At 52.9% G+C, this 17,158-nt stretch overlaps 7 protein-coding genes across 7 annotated transcripts; 6 read left to right on the forward strand and 1 right to left on the reverse strand.

Annotated features, from left to right (window-relative positions):
- Positions 1-375: 375 nt before the first annotated feature.
- G6M90_00g070520 (uncharacterized protein) lies at positions 376-1,674 on the forward strand (the record flags this gene model as incomplete). Its single annotated transcript, XM_014685140.1, has 1 exon — positions 376-1,674. The coding sequence occupies one exon, from the start codon at positions 376-378 to the stop codon at positions 1,672-1,674; it is 1,299 nt and encodes a 432-aa protein (XP_014540626.1).
- A 591-nt stretch (positions 1,675-2,265) lies between these two features.
- On the forward strand, positions 2,266-4,450 carry G6M90_00g070530 (uncharacterized protein; the record flags this gene model as incomplete). Its single annotated transcript, XM_014685139.1, has 2 exons — positions 2,266-2,565; positions 2,627-4,450. The coding sequence occupies 2 exons, from the start codon at positions 2,266-2,268 to the stop codon at positions 4,448-4,450; spliced, it is 2,124 nt and encodes a 707-aa protein (XP_014540625.1).
- Positions 4,451-4,834: 384 nt separating this feature from the next.
- On the reverse strand, positions 4,835-5,524 carry G6M90_00g070540 (mitochondrial 37S ribosomal protein bS21m; the record flags this gene model as incomplete). Its single annotated transcript, XM_014685138.1, has 1 exon — positions 4,835-5,524. One exon carries the CDS (start codon positions 5,522-5,524, stop codon positions 4,835-4,837), a length of 690 nt encoding a protein of 229 aa, XP_014540624.1.
- A 529-nt stretch (positions 5,525-6,053) lies between these two features.
- RBM25 (RNA-binding protein 25) lies at positions 6,054-8,454 on the forward strand (the record flags this gene model as incomplete). The annotated part of the gene is made up of 4 exons (XM_066130934.1): positions 6,054-6,075; positions 6,141-6,218; positions 6,276-8,299; positions 8,362-8,454. 4 exons carry the CDS (start codon positions 6,054-6,056, stop codon positions 8,452-8,454), a joined length of 2,217 nt encoding a protein of 738 aa, XP_065987103.1.
- Positions 8,455-9,873: 1,419 nt separating this feature from the next.
- On the forward strand, positions 9,874-10,725 carry sidH_1 (Mevalonyl-coenzyme A hydratase sidHF; the record flags this gene model as incomplete). Its single annotated transcript, XM_014685136.1, has 1 exon — positions 9,874-10,725. The coding sequence occupies one exon, from the start codon at positions 9,874-9,876 to the stop codon at positions 10,723-10,725; it is 852 nt and encodes a 283-aa protein (XP_014540622.1).
- Positions 10,726-13,102: 2,377 nt separating this feature from the next.
- Positions 13,103-15,291, forward strand: G6M90_00g070570 (uncharacterized protein; the record flags this gene model as incomplete). Its single annotated transcript, XM_014685135.1, has 2 exons — positions 13,103-13,451; positions 13,520-15,291. The coding sequence occupies 2 exons, from the start codon at positions 13,103-13,105 to the stop codon at positions 15,289-15,291; spliced, it is 2,121 nt and encodes a 706-aa protein (XP_014540621.1).
- Positions 15,292-15,633: 342 nt separating this feature from the next.
- On the forward strand, positions 15,634-16,902 carry G6M90_00g070580 (uncharacterized protein; the record flags this gene model as incomplete). The annotated part of the gene is made up of 1 exon (XM_014685134.1): positions 15,634-16,902. One exon carries the CDS (start codon positions 15,634-15,636, stop codon positions 16,900-16,902), a length of 1,269 nt encoding a protein of 422 aa, XP_014540620.1.
- Between the last annotated feature and the right edge of the window lie 256 nt (positions 16,903-17,158).

Below are 17,158 nucleotides of genomic sequence, written 5' to 3' on the forward strand. Positions count from 1 at the left end.
CGCCACCCTCTCGATCGGCACCAGGCCACTACCAGTTAATGCTGATGCGAAACGGCCCCTATACGGCAGTCGCAAGGTGACATTCTCGGGGCAAGACTTGGTAGTCGAACCACTCTTTCCCGCTGGCAACTTTCTCATCATGAGAGGTGATGAGCCGAAATTTGGCCTAGCTTCAGGAAGGTTAAAAGGCTGAGCATGTCTTCCTGAATGCCATTGAAACCTGCCTGTCAAGAACTCAAATTCCACGACGAGGAAGTCAAAAGATTGAAGTCCAAACAATACAGCTCAAGAAAAAAAAAACGACAAAACTTCCTGAGCAGGTTGCTCAAGTCTTCGCTTTTCATCAGTTGTTACCCGTTCGCCCTGCATTGCAAAATGAAGGGTCTTCTTGTCCTCGGCCTGTTGCCAATTATACCTCTGGTCTTGGGCCAGATCACAGTTTCAGTCAGCAATGTCGAGCCACTTCCACTCAAGTCAGCCAGTGCCGTAACCTCGGCAGACGAGCTTTTTCGACAAAGCTGCCCGGAAGAAGTAACGAATAGCAATCCCTACACGCCCAATCTGCTATTATCGTCTTACTCCGAGTTTGAGGAGTCCGGCAAGAAGGTCTTCGGCGGAAACGTATACCCGTCCTCTGACAGTTTTGTTCGCGGTGCGATAGTGGCCTGGGCGCAACATCAAAGCCTGGTCCTTCGTCCTGATGTAATCTGGTTCGAAATTCTGGCCCAACTCAACTTTTACATGACAGAACATGCCGAAGAAATTCGCCACTTGTTTGTAAACTTCCAAGGCAAGAAGGAAATTGTTGTGAAGGAAACTTCTTGGACCAACGTTATTGCTGCGTTTGCGACCGAGATCCAAAAACGTGTCAAAACAAATTGGCTGCTGGGCTGGGTTGCTCCTGGGTTCAGTACCAGTACGCGAAATGATAACATGACGGCCACCGTGTTGATGATGGGCCTTATGCAGCACTACTTCGAGTTCACTGGAGCGGTCATCTGTGGAATCCCTTCTGTTACCTTGCTTGGGACCAAACGAGACTGGGTTCAACTATACAAGAAATTGGATCGCCTGGCAGACTTTGGGGCCGAGCCAGCGCAGTTTGCCCATAATCTGAAGCCTATTCTCAGCCGATTCGTGCAGACATGGGACGAGCCAAACAGCCCGGCGGTCAAATCGTTCTGGAACCAGATTGTACGAGCTAACAAAGTATTTCTCTGCGGTGCCGGGCCAACGGAATTCGATATTTCTGGCTGGATCACGGGATTCATGCATTGGCGAGAAGACGGCACACTTGTTGCACCTAACGGGACCCGACCACAGCCAGACGACGTGCGATTTGACGGTGTAGCATACACTCGCGTGGATATTGACCACATCCCTGTCGGATATGCCAAAGCGCCGCTCAAAATGCTCGACTACCCAAACCGAGGCAAAGACACACAGGCGTATGTGCTGGCAGGAAACATCGGAATCAAAAGAACTATATCCAATCCCACAGGCAAGGGTGCTAAACCCCAAGTGTTGGCCGAGCCCATGAATTCGTGGTTCTTGTATGGACCTGTCGACGCGAATTTCACGACGGGGCCGGAATACGGAAATCTTTCGGAGGTTAAGAGCACTGCAACGAGTCTAAGAGACTGGTGCCCGGCGGCATATGCTAAACGATACTAATAATGGGGGGACTACGAACATGATGTGTTTGAGTCTGGCGGTGAGGCTTTACACACCTGCATGTTTGTTGACTTGTAGGAACGGCTTGGTAGTATCTAATACTGGCGGTGGCGATGATGTCACCTGTCCGGAAAATAAAAGTACGCAGATTGGAGCAGAAGTGAGGTAAACAGATGGTGCAAAAAGTCATTGGAGGTGAATAAAGAGTATTTCGAATGAGTCGGTGCAATCGATGTCAAAATGTGTTATTGACAAGTAATTACACAGACTATCAAGCGGTCTGGACTCACATGCAAGTGCACCAGATGTACTCTGTAGTACTGCACCGTACACATGATCCTTGCCAAACCAGGACCGCCTGCACAAGACACTTGGAGGCACGCGCATAGTGGGGGTTCGGACCACTCGAGCTCAACCTCCAAACAAACATTTTGCCCATGCAGACGACGTACCACTTGAACCTGCTCCAGCACTTCGGCCGTCTGATTTTCTTTCCCCCTTTATCTTGCCGAAAGGCTAAGAAACGGTTGCAACATGCATCAAAGTTGATACAGTGGGCTGCGCACGATTGCTACTTCTGGCAATGCCACCATGTCCACTATGCAGCCTCGCACACGCTCTCGCGTGACCTCGACGAAATCGACGACGAGGACGGGCCCTCTCGCGAGTTTTTCAAATTCAGCGCATGCATATGGAACCGGTCTTCCAGTCTTGTCCGTGCTGTTCACGAATTTGAGACTGCTGGATCTGGATACTTTGCCGGACTGGCCAGATGTTAGTCTCGATACGTTTGCCGGGACAGGAGTGCAATGGCAGAAGAGGAGGGTGCATTGTGTTGAGTGGATTTTGGTGAGGTTATTCGAACTTTGGGATGTGGAGGAAGCCTGTGCAGTAAGTTCCCTGAGCTAATCATGCTGTTCGAGTCTGTGTGCCTAACGACCATTGTATGCAGAAATTCAAACCCTTCTTTCCTCCTGCGGACCAAATACAATCCGTCAATCTACGCTCCGCACTCCTCCGAGGCCTCGAAACCGCTAAAAAGAATGGCGTGCTCGGCCGCGATACTATTATTCGAAAGACCATGCTCGACGACTGCAAAGGCGAACGGCTCGAAGAAGTTCTGGCCTACTTTTCTACGGCTGTTCTCAAGAAAGTCCTAGAGGAGAATATACAGGCGTCCGGTACACATCCCCCAGTTGCTGTCAATTTGGCATTTGAAAATAGAGGGTATGATGGCGACAATGGCGAGTTGAATGTCCTGATACTGGCTTATAAAACCTCACTATGCCGGTTTCTGCATCAGAAAAATAATACTAGGGACATGTTTCGCGACTTTGAAGACCTGCTGGGCGTCAAAGAGAGGGGTGTTGTGCGAAGAATGGAGGCAATTCGGGCGAAGGAAGCTGACCCCAATCGGGATACGTTGTCCAACAATGCGAGGGAGGAGATGAGGCGTTTGGTTCGGAACAACTGGTCTGGAAATGAGAATTGGATGCAGACTTTGATTTATGGTGATTCTGATGATAAGGGGACTGGTTTACTGGCTATGCCGTTTGAGAAGGTCTGGCGAGGAGTTCAACAGCAGCGCTTGGCGGAATTTGAGGAGCATTCAGGTGGATTGTTGGAACAGCTGGATAAGAGGGTGTGGGCTCAAAGAGAACGGCTAGCGAGGTGGGATACGTTTCGAAAGGAGACGTTTGGCCAGTTTATCCAAGGACCCGTATCTCCAATGAAGCAGCGAGCTGTCGAGAAGAGACCCGACAAGGGTATTGACTTTAAATTTTCTGCACATACTGAGCTGCAAGTAGGATGGAGCACCGATATTGGCAAGAACCCGACACTTGCGCCGGAATATGAAGATTTGGTGGAGGGATTACAAGGAGAGCTATCTCGTATCAAAGACGTGGATTCCAACATCCCTGACTTTGTACGCAGAAGGAACTCTGGACAGCGATTCAGGGCGTCATTTGGACACTCCTCAGATGCCGCTGAGACTGTTTCCGAGATCAGTGAACTGGAAGACGAGCCATATGAACGACTACCAGCATCTTTTCCTGTTCGGACCAACCGCACGAAACTAGAAAGCCTGCGACGACACCCAGTTAAACCGCAAATAATACACTCCGAAGTCTTCAACCAGTCCACCTCGACGGCAAGCTCAGCTTCACCACCCCACGAAGGGTCTCCCCAAAACCAACAAATCTCCCTGTCCCGAGTCGAAGACTTCGACGAGATCGAACCACCCCCATCACCAACCCAAACTAGAGCCGACCATATCCTCTCATCTTTGGACAACGCATCACCGTCTCCCACAACCCGTTTCAAGCAGCGGCCAACTCTGTCCCTTGCACAACGCACCCGTCTTTCCATGGCAGGAAACCACTCTCCCTTTCTCGAAGAAGAAACCGAACTGCCGCTCCGACCACCAATTAGCAACAAATATGGTCCCACCCCTCCCTCCGAACCAGAGTCTAAACCGGTGGATAATGAGCCCATGGATCTAGTTAGCAGGACGCGGCTTAGCATGGCTGGCTTTGAAAAGGCGCAGAAGAAAGCCCAGCTTGAAAGGAGGAACAGCCTGCGGAAGAACAAGGTTTTGCCGAGAAAGGAGGGCAGCTGCTTCCCAAAGGTGGAGGAGGAGCAGGAGGAAAAAGGGAGGGCAGAGTTGACGGAGGAGTTGATTCTAGAAGAGGATGTGGAAGCGGTGTTCAAGTCGAGGCCGAGAATCAAGGCTAGTCCATTGGCGAGTCCGAGTAAGGAATGGGAACAGGAATGAGTTTTTGATAGACGGCGTAATAAATTTCTTTCCCGCAACTGCTACATGTCAGTGAGCATCATGCTGAAATTGTCGTGGATGGCGCGTAATGTGGCTCGAATTAACAGACGTTGAGCTTTCATTTCTGCTTTGGCACTTATTTACGTTTTCAAAGATTCCTGCCAAGGCAAGTCATGTACAGTACCAAATACTCTCCATACAAATCGAATATCAAATGTGAATTACGCAGGATTGTATCACCACAACCAGCTGCAGGCACCAAATCAGTCGGGCACCATCACAATTACGCAAGAATAACTACGATAGGTCCATATATTGCCCTTGAAATGCCGTTTATTGTACAAACCATTCCGCGTTCTATAGTACACACGCCCCGTGGCCGGCTCACCAGCCTTGCTTCTTCAACTCCATGACCCTATTCACAGCGGCCTTGAATCCCGTCTTGAACCGGGACCTCCACCGCTGGCTCCTTAACCGCTTCTTCTTGAGGCCCTTGCGCTCGTGGAACTTTTGTGAATGGAATTTGTTCTTGATCTTTTGGTCGCGGCACATCTTCTCGAGCACGCGCAGGGCTACCATGGGCGTCGGGGCAGAGGTGGGGGACAGGCGGTCCTGTATGAAGACGGTGCGGCCAGAGACGGCCTTGGTGCGCACTTTTGGCATGTCCATGGGGTTGGAGGCGCTGCGTTTGTAGGCGTACGAGGAGGCCTTTTCGGAGATGATGTTGGCCAGGTCAATGGTGATGTTGGTGCGGCTCACCGCGTCGTAGGCGTGCGCTGGGTTCTCTTGAGGCTCGGGGATGGCGGGAGCGGCGGAGGCGGGAGGAGGCGGAGGAGGAGGCACGGAGGCGTTGGGTGAAGACGACGTGGAATGGGTTGGTTTGTCCCGAGGTTTGGTGGGTTCGGCGGGAGCGTAATTGCCCACGAGGGGGTTGGATCGCACGGGGCCCCTTGGATTGGGAGAGGATGCGTTGTAGGTTGGTTTTGAGGAGGCGATTCGTAGAGGGAGGGCTGTGGAAAATGCTCGTGTGGCCAGGACGGTGACCGGTGAGGTCACGGCCATTCGGGACAGCATGGCGCTGGTGTATCTTGATGCGGCCCTGCGAAATTTAGTACATGATCGGCGTTGGAAGAATGGATGGTGTTGAATTTACGGAGTACTCACATTCTGAATGCTGTTGGCCCTGCACCAGCCGTATGTCCAGATCAATTGATATCGCGAGACGGGGAGCTTCGCTCGATATAAATGATAGCTAAAAGTTGCTGGGGGAAGGTAGTCGGAGCGGAGCAAAATTGATGCGGGCAGTGGAAGGAGACGATGGATTTAGCTGGTTTTGGTGGGCAGCTCCACTGGACCCGTTGGTCGTGGGCTGGAGCTCTTTTTCGGCGAGCCATCCGTCTTTGACGACTGATCGTTCCTTCTTCGACAAACTTATCGCCGACTTGTTGCAAGTCATCGGTGCTGAATCTTGTACGGTCAAGAATTGGGCATTTCAACCATATCGAAGGAGTGCGCCGATTTTTGACGGTTGCTGCGTTCGATTGCCCGTCCCTCGGTGACTTTCTCGGCGGAGTCGCGATACGTTGCGAGACGAACGGACGACATGTCCTACAATCAGTACGGGGGTATGTTACTTGCAGAATGTCAAATATAGAGCCTATGGAATACTGGTTTTAACACTGCCGTCTAGGGAACCCCTACGGTATGCCACCGGGCTATGGTGGCTACGGCGCACCACCTCCTGGCAGGAATGCGCCCCCAGGTCTTGGTACGACTACTACACTCGATGCAAATTGTGAGGGAGTACTGACTTTGGATGATATAGGACCCCCTCCCGGTATGGCTGCTCCTCCCGGTATGGGAGCCCCTCCAGGTATGCAGCAAGCCAACGCTCCCCAATCTGGGCGTCCTGGCGGCTTACCCGCCAGCTTTCAGGCTCCAGCCAATATGCCGAATATCAACTTCAACGCGCCCGTTATTCGCCTAGGGACGAGCACACCGACGACGGAGGGTGGACGGGGTGATCGGTCGCAAGCCTCGGGCGGTAGACCTGGTCTTGGTATGGAGCGTGGTTCCGATCAGGGACGGGGTGCTGCCAGGGAATCCGTCCAAGTGCTCATCCCACCAACTGCCGATGAGAAACTCCGAACGATTATGCTTCACCAGATCCCAGACGGCATACAAGGCGATGAGGGTGTTCAGAAGCTACTCGGTGCCGTTGGAATATTGCGCAAGTGGGAGTCTTCGGCGAGTGTGATAGACGAACACAAAGGCACAAAGTTTGGTTTCGCCATGTTCGACGATGCTGAGTCACTATCCAATGCTGTCAAGCTTTTGCACGAGCAAGATGTGGAAGTGCCGGTTCAACGCCAAAGCGGCTCGACCGATGCCCCCCCCGAGGACGATAATTTCGAGGGCATTAAGAAGGTGACGCTTCAGGTTGCTGTTGACCCTACCACCCTCAAATACGCAGAGACTTTCGAAGAGAGTAGAGCAGACAATCCAGCTGCTTTTGGGAAGTTGGAGGATGCTCAGGCAGCTCTGAAGCAAGTTCTGCGCGAGTTGTTTTATCCTCCAATCAGCAACGGTACGGACGCCGATGGTGACACTGCCATGAAGAATGACGCCGACGAGAATGTTGAAGTGGTCAATATCCCCATAGCACAGGAAGATGAATTGGCTGATATTCCTGCTGAGATGCGGGAGGTTGTGGCGGGAGAAATCGCCGCGTTCCGTGAGAGGAGTAATCAGCGAGATCTAGAGCGACTACGAAAGGAGGAGGAAATGGAAGAAATGGAGAGGCAGAGAAACGCTCCGTCTCGACCGTCGGGCGGAGCTAATAACATTCCTCTGGGCCCCAAGGGATCGGTGCCAAATGCGCCATCCGGACCCAGGGGCCAAAACGGACATAATCGTGTATCATTTATTAATGGCGAGTTCGGCCTCAACCGAGCTGAAGAAGACTCTGACGCCAGCGATGAGGAGCTTAACCAGAGACAAAAGAAAGCACAGCAAGCCGAGGATGACAAGGCGTACGTTGATGCTGAACGCAAGTGGGCAAATCGAGAACGTTCAAGACAGTCGGCACTGGATCGAGAACAAGACCGTGAGAAGCAGGAAGCCGAGACTGGGCAGCTCAAAAGGGACGAGCACCTGGGAAGAGAAAAGTCGTGGGACGATGAACGAGAGGCCAGCCGCAAGTCACATCCTTATTACCGCGATCACGCGACATGGGCTCGGAAGCGCGGCATGGACCGGGCAGATGAGGAGAGTAAAGACGATGCGGACCGACGAGCCGAAAATGACGAGCGTCGCCGGGAGCAGGCACAAATGGAGAGGGCCAGAGGCATGGCCGACTCGTTCTTGGACCAGCAAGCTGAAGAGATGGACCGGCGTGAAGCCGCTGCCGCTGCGGCCCCTCAGCCATTCAAGCTTTCTCTTGGTGCAGCTGCCCAAAAAGCCCAAGCTTCCAGAGTGCCCCAGCGCCGTACAATTGCCGAGGTGGAAGGCCTGCTGGACGACGAGGACACGGAACAATCCACCAAGCGTCAACTTATCCCTATCCAGATGGAGCCGATATCTGGAGCGGCCGCTATGACGGAAGAAGAGATCTCGCAGGCTGTCAGAGCTCTTGCCCAGGAAATTCCATCGGAAAGGGACGGGCTGTGGAGCTGGGAAGTCAAGTGGGATTACATGGACGACTCTGTCATCCGGGAGAAGCTACGGCCGTTTGTTGAGAAGAAGGTGGTGGATTACTTGGGTGTGCAGGAGGAGATGCTGGTGGAGGCAGTGGAGGAGCATTTGCGAAAGCACGGCACTGCCGCTGCACTGGTGGAGGAGCTCGAAGGGGTAAGTGACGGCTTGATTGAATCGCTTGACGAACGAGATGATTTTTACTGACTGTTTTCTAGGCGTTGGATGAGGATGCGGAGGATCTGGTCAAGAAGTTGTGGCGCATGGTGATTTTCTTCACCGAGAGTGAGAAGCGAGGGTTGCCAGCGTAGGGCGGCTCTAGAGGATGGTGTGTAAAGAAGAAAAGCAGGAAAAAATAAGTCGATCATAGTTTCTCATGGTATAGGCGGCGTCGGTGGTGTATTTTAGTTCCAATACGGCGATGGCTGGGCTAGTGATGCGGGATACCATTTGTTGTAATTGATGTAGACGGAGAATAGGTATGGATATACCGACTGGTTGTTGGGTGTGACGTGACGATGCGTGTGAGAAGCGAGAAATATGTGCTGAGCGGGGGAGTATGCCGTGACGGAGTTGCAGTTACAAACCACTCTGGTGTTGGACGACGTGGCGCTTTACTTGGATCACTTCCAAGTATCTTGCCGGCACTAATTGGTGCAAAGGAATCGTCGTCAAGGGCTTGTTTTAACTGTCTCATACTTTCGTTCTCGTCCCTACAGAAGGTGTAAGGGTCGCGAGTCATCTATTTGGTGGCGGGCGCCAGAGTTCGTGGGCCAAGACAAAATTGGGCAGGAAAATTGAAGATGAAGTCGTGTGTCAGTGCCACGGAGAGAGAGCTAAAAGGGCACACTTTTTGGCTGGATATCAGGGATATTCGACCAACGACCGCCATTTTGTTCCCTGGCTAGACGGCTAAACTCGATAACCGTATTGACACCGAAGGACCATTCCGGTATGCAGGTCTGGGGCCGGCCCTTGGTAGTTGTATGAGATGCTTAGTCTCATGGTTTGAATTGGGGGGTATGTCAATGACAGTCCTTGCGTTTGATGCTCTTATGCTTGTGTGCAACATAGCAGAGGCAGTGAAGCTAGGTTCTAGAATTGAATATTCATTAGGCTGTGATGCTGAGCCTCCGTGGGCCTTGAAGTCGATCATGCCAGAAGCCTTTTCATAATTTATAAAACAGTATAAAGCCAAACGTGTTGATGCATCTGAATGCTGAGACCTGCGACTTTGGAACCGCAAACGACTTACACGCCACCCACCACTCTATACAACTCGCGCGTCGGCATGATGAGATGATGTCGTCGGAGGCTCGGAGCCGGGCCGACGATGGCCGCCAAGGTGCCGTGCCGAGGCATCAACGATGGGAATGTCCATTCTCCTCACCCATTGGCTCTTTCCCCCTCCTGCCCGACCGTTGGTGCATCTCCACCCCCGGATTTCCCTGGTGGAGTGACATCAATACAATAGACAGCATAACTACTACATATCACACAATCACCCTCACGCTGCATTCAACTTGCACCCTCGCGCTTTTTCATTCTCACCTGAATCACAGTCTGGATAAGCTGCATTTGCTCCGCTTGGCCCCAGTATAGCCGTCGCATGTAGCTACACTGTCGAGGTCCAAGATCCAACATCGCACGATAACCGCCTCACATCTCACTCTCATCCTTCACATCATTCTTCATATCAAAAGGGCCTTTCGCCTCGGCAAGACACCGCCATGACTCTCAACAACTTCACCAACCCGCCCCCCTCTGTGCCCAACGTCATCCTCTCCTTCCCCCGCTTCCACGTCCTCCTCGTCACCCTCAACCGGCCCAAGAAGCTCAACGCCATCCCGCGAGACCTGCACGCCAAGCTCGACGCCCTCTGGAACTGGTACGACGCCGAGCCGACCCTCCGCTGCGCCGTCCTCACCGGCCGCGGCCGCGCCTTCTCCGCAGGCGCCGACCTCAAAGAGTGGAACGACATGAACGAGCGCAACGTGCCCAGCGGCCACGACCGCGACCGGACCTGGGAGGACAGCGGCTTCGGCGGCCTCAGCAACCGCCGGGGCAAGAAGCCCATCGTCGCCGCGGTCAACGGGCTCTGCCTCGGCGGCGCGATGGAGATGGTTCTCAACGCGGACATGGTGATTTCGGCGCCCGACGCGCAGTTTGGCCTGCCCGAGGTGACGAGGGGCGTGGTCGCGGGCGCGGGCGCGCTGCCGAGGCTGACGAGGATCGCGGGACGGCAGAGGGCCTCGGAGATGGCGCTCCTGGGGAGGATGCACCCGGCGCGGCAGATGCTCGAGTGGGGGGTCGTCAACAAGATCGTCGCGGGCAAGGGGGAGCACGCCGTCGTCGAGGAGGCGCTGGGCTGGGCGGTCGGCGTGGCGTGCAACTCGCCCGACTCTGTGATTGTCAGTAGGGAGGGCTTGCTGGGCGGGTGGGAGGCGGAGGACCCGAGGGCGAGCACGAGGAGGGTCGACCGGGGGATTTTCAGGAGGATGGATGGCGGGGAGAATATGAGGGAGGGGGTGTTGAGTTTCGTGGAGAGGAGGAAGGCCGAGTGGAAGGATAGCAAGTTGTGATGATTTCTTGTGGCTGGGCTTGATGTGTTGTCGCGTGTCGAGGTGTAGGGAGATGGGATGGGGTTTTGTGTTGGGGGGCTTTTTGCGATGAGCCCTGTGTTAATTCCAAGTCGAGGGATTACTACCACGGTTATGAATGACGATGGGGTTCTCGGGCTAGGTTGGAACACGCGCATCTAGTGACCGGAGTTTAGTGTAGTCAACCCACGACGGTTTGCAAAACGTCTGGGATACTGCCTATGGTCTGTTCAAGCGTATAGTCGGTATATAAGCAAGCCATATACGTAAAATACAACAATTCACTACAGAGTCTATCAATCGATGGGTTGTGATAGCATCCGCCAAATAATTAGCAGATGCACTACGGAGTACTTCTGTGCCTGTTCACTGTGCTGCTTTGAGGCAGGCTGTTTGCAGTATACTGTCCCTCTACATGGATGGTTGGATATACATACTCCTATTTACATTCAGGGGGGGCATGCTTGAAATGGGACACCTCAACCTGAGTCAAGGTATGTGATGGCGTAGAAGGATGATTAGACATGGAGGAACTGGAAAGATGGAAAGCGAAACAGCTAGTGTGGTTGATTGGCTGGTTGGTTCGAAAATGTGTCAAGGTGGCGATGGACTTATTAGATACGGGTACGGAGTAACTATCTAGTCATGCGTACACTAGACGCTATGAAGTCCTTCGATATGGACGTGCGTCTTGACTCTTGAGAGTCTGGCCATCGGAAGCAACAGTAGTACTAGAGTCTGCCTCTCTCCGTTAGCACAGTCTAACCGTCGACTTTGAGGAGAAGGCTCCGATTCGCCATGGGATTTTCGCGCCTGTGTTTCCCTCCATAAGCAGTAATACCGTTAGTCTCTTGATACGGCTGATGAGCATGAGAGTTGGCAAATACTCCGCAACTGCCATAGTGTCGAGGATGCAGAGTATGCTTGAGACGAATGATTCGGCCCATGAGAGTGAAGCGAATACGGAGTACTCCGAGTCAGTGTCTGTCTTTCCGTACCAAGTTTTTTGATCTGTAACATGTCAAAACGACTGAAACTAGGTGACCGCAGGACTCGAGTGAGAAAAGAAAAAGGGCTCGAGATATGACAATTTCCGAAGGCGGGTTACGCGGCACGAGGCAAAGGTTTGGATCCGCTCTCAGCTCACAAATGTCAGCCGTGACTACTCCGTAATTGCGACGTCGTCGTCGGTGGCGGTCTGTGAGCGGTTCGGGCCGGCACCGTAGCATTTAGTCTTCAGTCATGGTTAGATCGCCAGCAATTTGATTCAACAACGGCGTGACTACGGAAGTACTCCGTAGAGAATCCCAAACCGTACCGGAAATGCACACCCGCTGTTCCAAACGAGATTGACTGACGACTGTTTCTCTTTATCTGTCACAACCAAGAAAGAGGAAAAAGAAAAGAGCAATTTCTCACCAAAGTAGCCAAGTGGCACTGCTGAACCAGACGTGCATCGCTAATATGCCGTGTAACTCCACCTTCTCCCAGCATCCTAGAGGGGACGGAGACGAGACTTCCTCTGAATGGACTCATGCCCCCATGTCCGTGCCGAGCCAGGAGTGACTGATTGTAGTAAGCCGAAGATGCCATGCTCATTGAATAGTACTTTGAACTGATACAGGGTCGGTGCAAAGGGTACTCCGTACGTCGAACAAGACGAACCGAAGAAAGCCGTCCTTCACCAAACGGCCACTAGGAACATTGCCCACGTCTCCTTTTCAGCGAGACATGCAGATAAGTTGCATCGCACATGTCGCGCGCTGGACAAATGAAGACGTCTGCACGTGCATAAAGCTGCGCAGGAAAAAGCAAAAGGAGGGCCTAGACAATGATATGCAGCTTGTTCCCCATCCGAACACACAATTTGCCGTGTCTCCCTCGCTCCAATTGGCAGAGCACTCTTTTTGGTGGTAATGGCCTCACTCGTCCTGTACAGAGTACAGCAACACAAGAACAAGCTGGCAATGATCACCGGGGTCCAGCCCGACACATGCAAGCCTCCTCCGTCCTTGCATTCCGCCAGCAAATTCTACTCTAAACGGCGGAAAGAGGTACCACTCAGGGCCGTGTGAACCACACGCCAAGGGTTTGTTCATGAAGACTTGACGGGAGGAACATGCATCACGCTCCTGCGGCTGAGCATCACAGAAGAGCGTGCCATTGACGGGGGCTCTTCTCCGAGACACCGAGACAGCCAGAGGATACTGGTGTCGTGCCGATACTTTAAAACCAGGCAGTCAGGGTTCTTTCTTCCGATGTATTCCTGCTCACGGTTGGCCGTCCGTTGTGCAACTTCCCCAAAAAGCTGGACGCATACAACGCTGCTTGGGCATCAACCAAGGCGAGGCAGAGCACAATGGCCGACGGGCTTCTCGACCCGTATCCCGCGAATGGCGGCGCAAAGCAGAAGCAGCACGAGGACTGGTACGCGGACTTCTCGCAGCGACCTATGACCCCCAGAGATAAAAGCCCCCGAGGCGTCAGCCCGGGCGGCAGAAGCCCTAGTGCTCGAAGCCCAAGAGCTACGAGTCCCTTCTCCCACGCAGCCATCATGCCGAGAGATGCGGAAAGGGCCCCGAGGAAGCTGATTTTGTGCTTTGACGGGACGGGAAACAAGTTCCATGGCGACGAGAGTGATAGCAATATTCTGAAAATATTTCGAATGCTGGATCGATCCGCGGGTGACCAATATCACTACTACCAACGTGAGTCTTGCATTTACACACATGATGTCTCTTAGCTATACTGGCCGCTGACACTTTTGTCCGTGGAGCTGGCATTGGCACATATGTCATCTCGGACTCTCTTTCTCACAGCGGCCTACGAGCTCGCATTAGCTCGTGGTATCAAAAGGCCAAGGATTCTGCCATTGGCTCGTCGTTTGATCAACATGTTGTCGGTGGATATCGCTTCTTGATGCGCTTTTATCAGACGGGCGATGAGATTTACATGTTTGGTTTCAGCCGTGGCGCCTACATTGCGCGATTTCTCGCTGAAATGCTCGACTACATCGGCCTCTTGTGCCACGGAAACGAAGAGATGGTGAAATTTGCTTGGAAGGCCTTTGCCCAGTGGCAGGCCAGAAAACCGCCCTCCAAGGAAGCGGATGATGAGGAAGACGAGTCCGAGGAGGACAAAGAAACGCGCAGAATGTACAACTACATGAAGGGATTTCGGGAGACCTTTTCACGTCCGGTGGGCCGGATCAAGTTTCTAGGCTTGTTTGATACGGTTAATTCGGTGCCGCGGTTTGAAGCTGCCTGGATGCAGCGGACCAAGTTCCCCTACACGGCTCGCACCAGCGCCAGATTCATTCGACATGCAGTCAGCATTGACGAACGTCGCGCCAAGTTTCGCCAGGACCTTCTTTACCAAAAGCCGCCGAAACATGAGCACCATCGTCGTGTCCGTAGTGAACACATGGCGGGTATGATTGACCGTATTCGGCGAAGCATAGATGTGTCTCACGCACACCCCGAGGAGAAGCATGCTTTGCCTCCCGTGCCCATAGAGAAGGAGAGGCATGGGAGTCAGTTTCTAGCGCCTGGCGACGCGGGACGAGGACGGCGTGGCGCCGTTTCCCACAAGCATCATTACGCACCGTATCGAGCACGGTCCAGATCCAGGCAGAGAATGGCACAGGGCGCCCTTATGGAAGACCAGGATAACATGTCCTGCTCCGATGCCTCTCAGTGGGAGGCTGAAATGGATGACTGGCAGAATGAGGACCAGGATATCGATGAGGTTTGGTTCGCGGGCGGCCACGGCGACATTGGCGGAGGCTGGGAAGCCCTAGACGGCCGCAAGAGTGCGAGTCACGTACCGCTATCGTGGATGGTTCGCGAAGCCATGAAAGCTGGCCTCTCGTTTGACCTGGATAATATCACGGAGATGGGGTGCCAAGATGTATTCGACACAGTCCGGCCCTCGGCGCGCGGCTTGAAGTCTAGTCGAGCAAGCCAGCCGGCCATCCAAGTGGAAGACGAGGCAGGCCATGTCCAGGGCGCACAAATTGGACAATCGAGCCCAGACATCGGACCACGCGATTTTGCTCCAGGAATTGCGCCCGACTCCGACAACATCTCGCCGTTTCATGAGCTCATGCATAAAGCCCACACGTCCCGGATTCACGACTCTCTCGAGTTTGGTGGCGGGTTGGGCTACATGGCCGTCTCGGCATGGAAATTCATGGAATACCTGCCCTTCCGTCGCATGGACCTCCAACCCGATGGTTCTTGGAAACCTATTCGATGGCCCTTGCCGTGCGGTGAGGTACGAGATATGCCGAATAATGTGCGCGTCCATGGTAGTGTCATCCGTAGATTAAAAGAGGACGAGACCTACAGACCGGGTAATTTAATTATTGGAGGCGGAGGAAGAGGTGTAAGACGGGCGCCAGCGGAATACGGCATTGGAGATTGGATATGCGTTGCTGGCCATGGCGACCCAATTGGTGAGATATGGGAGAAGAAGCCCAAGGAGGTGAATGGGAATGGAACCAATGGAACCAATGGGACTAATGGGACTAATGGGGCAAGACACTGATTGCGCGGGTTTTTGAGAGATAGGAGATTGGGCGGTACGATCTGGCACAATTTGAGTCAAGTTGAATATCTGGCATCGCCAGCAGATTTGCTGCGGTGATGATGTATTTTATCTCATTTTATTTCATTTTTTTCTTCTTTTGGCGGTTGCTTTCTCGTCACGTGGCTGCAGCTCAGGGATAACAAGCTTCACCTGTGCAAGCTCCAACCTCCCCCGATCCATCTGCAACTTGGTTTGCCCATTCGCCTCGACACACCTTTCAATTTCATTCATGGCATCTGCAATCTTTTCCAGACCTTTGTAATATCTTCCGACTCGCCGGCCCGAGTCCCCTCCGTTAAAATGCCAATTCCCTTCCTAATGTACGTCATCGGCCACGGTCCGCCGGACTGGCTTCGCGACAACGCATACACCATCATAACCGTCGCGACGACCGTAACATTGCTTTACTTCTTCAAGAGATGGACGTCTGGGCAGTTGAATCCCTCGGAAAAGAATCTCCACGGCAGAGTGGTTATGTTTACTGGTGGCACATCGGGAATCGGTGCGTTAGCGGCCCAGGAAATGGCGGCTCGAGGTGCTCAAATAATCCTCTTGACACACACACCGCCTTCCGATCTCTTTCTTGTTGAATACATACAAGACATGCGCGACCGAACCAATAACCAGTTGATTTACGCCGAGCAAGTCGACCTATCGAGCTTACATAGCGTCCGAAAATTTGCGACAAAGTGGATTGACAATGCGCCGCCACGGAGGTTGGACATGATTGTGCTCTGCGCTGCAACAATGACACCGCCGGGGGGCAAGAGGCAGGAAACGAAGGAAGGCATCGAAGAGACATGGATGGTGAACTATTTGGCCAATTTCCACCTGCTGGGGATATTGAGCCCTGCAATCAAGGCCCAGCCGTTTGATCGAGATGTGAGGATCATCATGGCGACGTGCTCGTCGTACATTGGATCACCTTCGTTGAAGGAACCCGTCGTCGATAGAAATTGGTCTCCGTCTACGGCTTACGCTAGAAGCAAGCTTGCCCTTACCGTGTTTGGCCAAGCATTTCAGAAGCACCTTGACACCTACAAACGCCCCGACCAGCTTCCAATGAACGCCAAGGTCATTTTTGTTGACCCTGGCCTGAGTCGAACGCCAGGAATGCGACGCTGGCTAACAAGAGGGTCCCTGTTTGGCCTGGCCATCTATGTCGTTGGGTATGCGTTTCCGTGGCTTTTGCTCAAGTCGCCATTTAGAGGCGCGCAATCTATTCTTTACGCAGCCATGGAATCTAGCTTAGCCGTAGGTCACGGGGGCAGGCTGATAAAGGAATGCATGGAGGTGGATTTTGCTCGCAGCGATGTGAGAGACGACGAAGTGGCCAAAAAATTGTGGGAGGAAAGTGATGCATTGATTGAAAGGACAGAGAAGGCGTCGGCGAAGGCCAGGGCTGTTGAAAAGGCGGCAAAGGATAAGGAAGATGAGAACAAGAAGGAACAAGAAAAAATCGAAGAGATTGAGGGGTTGGTTGATACGATTCGAAAGGGCAAACAGAAACAACAACAAAAGCAGGAGAAGGAGAATCAAAAGTTGAAGGGCGGGAAGAATAAACCGTAAGAGAAAACAGTTCAGGCTATAGACTCGAGCCGTTCACTGATATATCGATGACTAGTTGAGTATATGGGGCCCCCGAACTTGAATTCTCTCTATGAGGCCGGGTTGCCTCCAAGACTTCCCTTGTGATTGATCGTGTTGTTGATATTGAAGGATTAAGGGGTCCGCTGATGGTGACAGCTGTGCTAGTGCTTCAAGACACCCGCTCGAAGCATGAGGACCGTTGAAGTCTTGCGATACTAGACTCAACGATGCCTTA

The sequence above is a fragment of the Metarhizium brunneum genome, chromosome 4 (assembly GCF_013426205.1).
Source record: "Metarhizium brunneum chromosome 4, complete sequence".
Lineage (NCBI taxonomy): Eukaryota > Fungi > Ascomycota > Sordariomycetes > Hypocreales > Clavicipitaceae > Metarhizium > Metarhizium brunneum.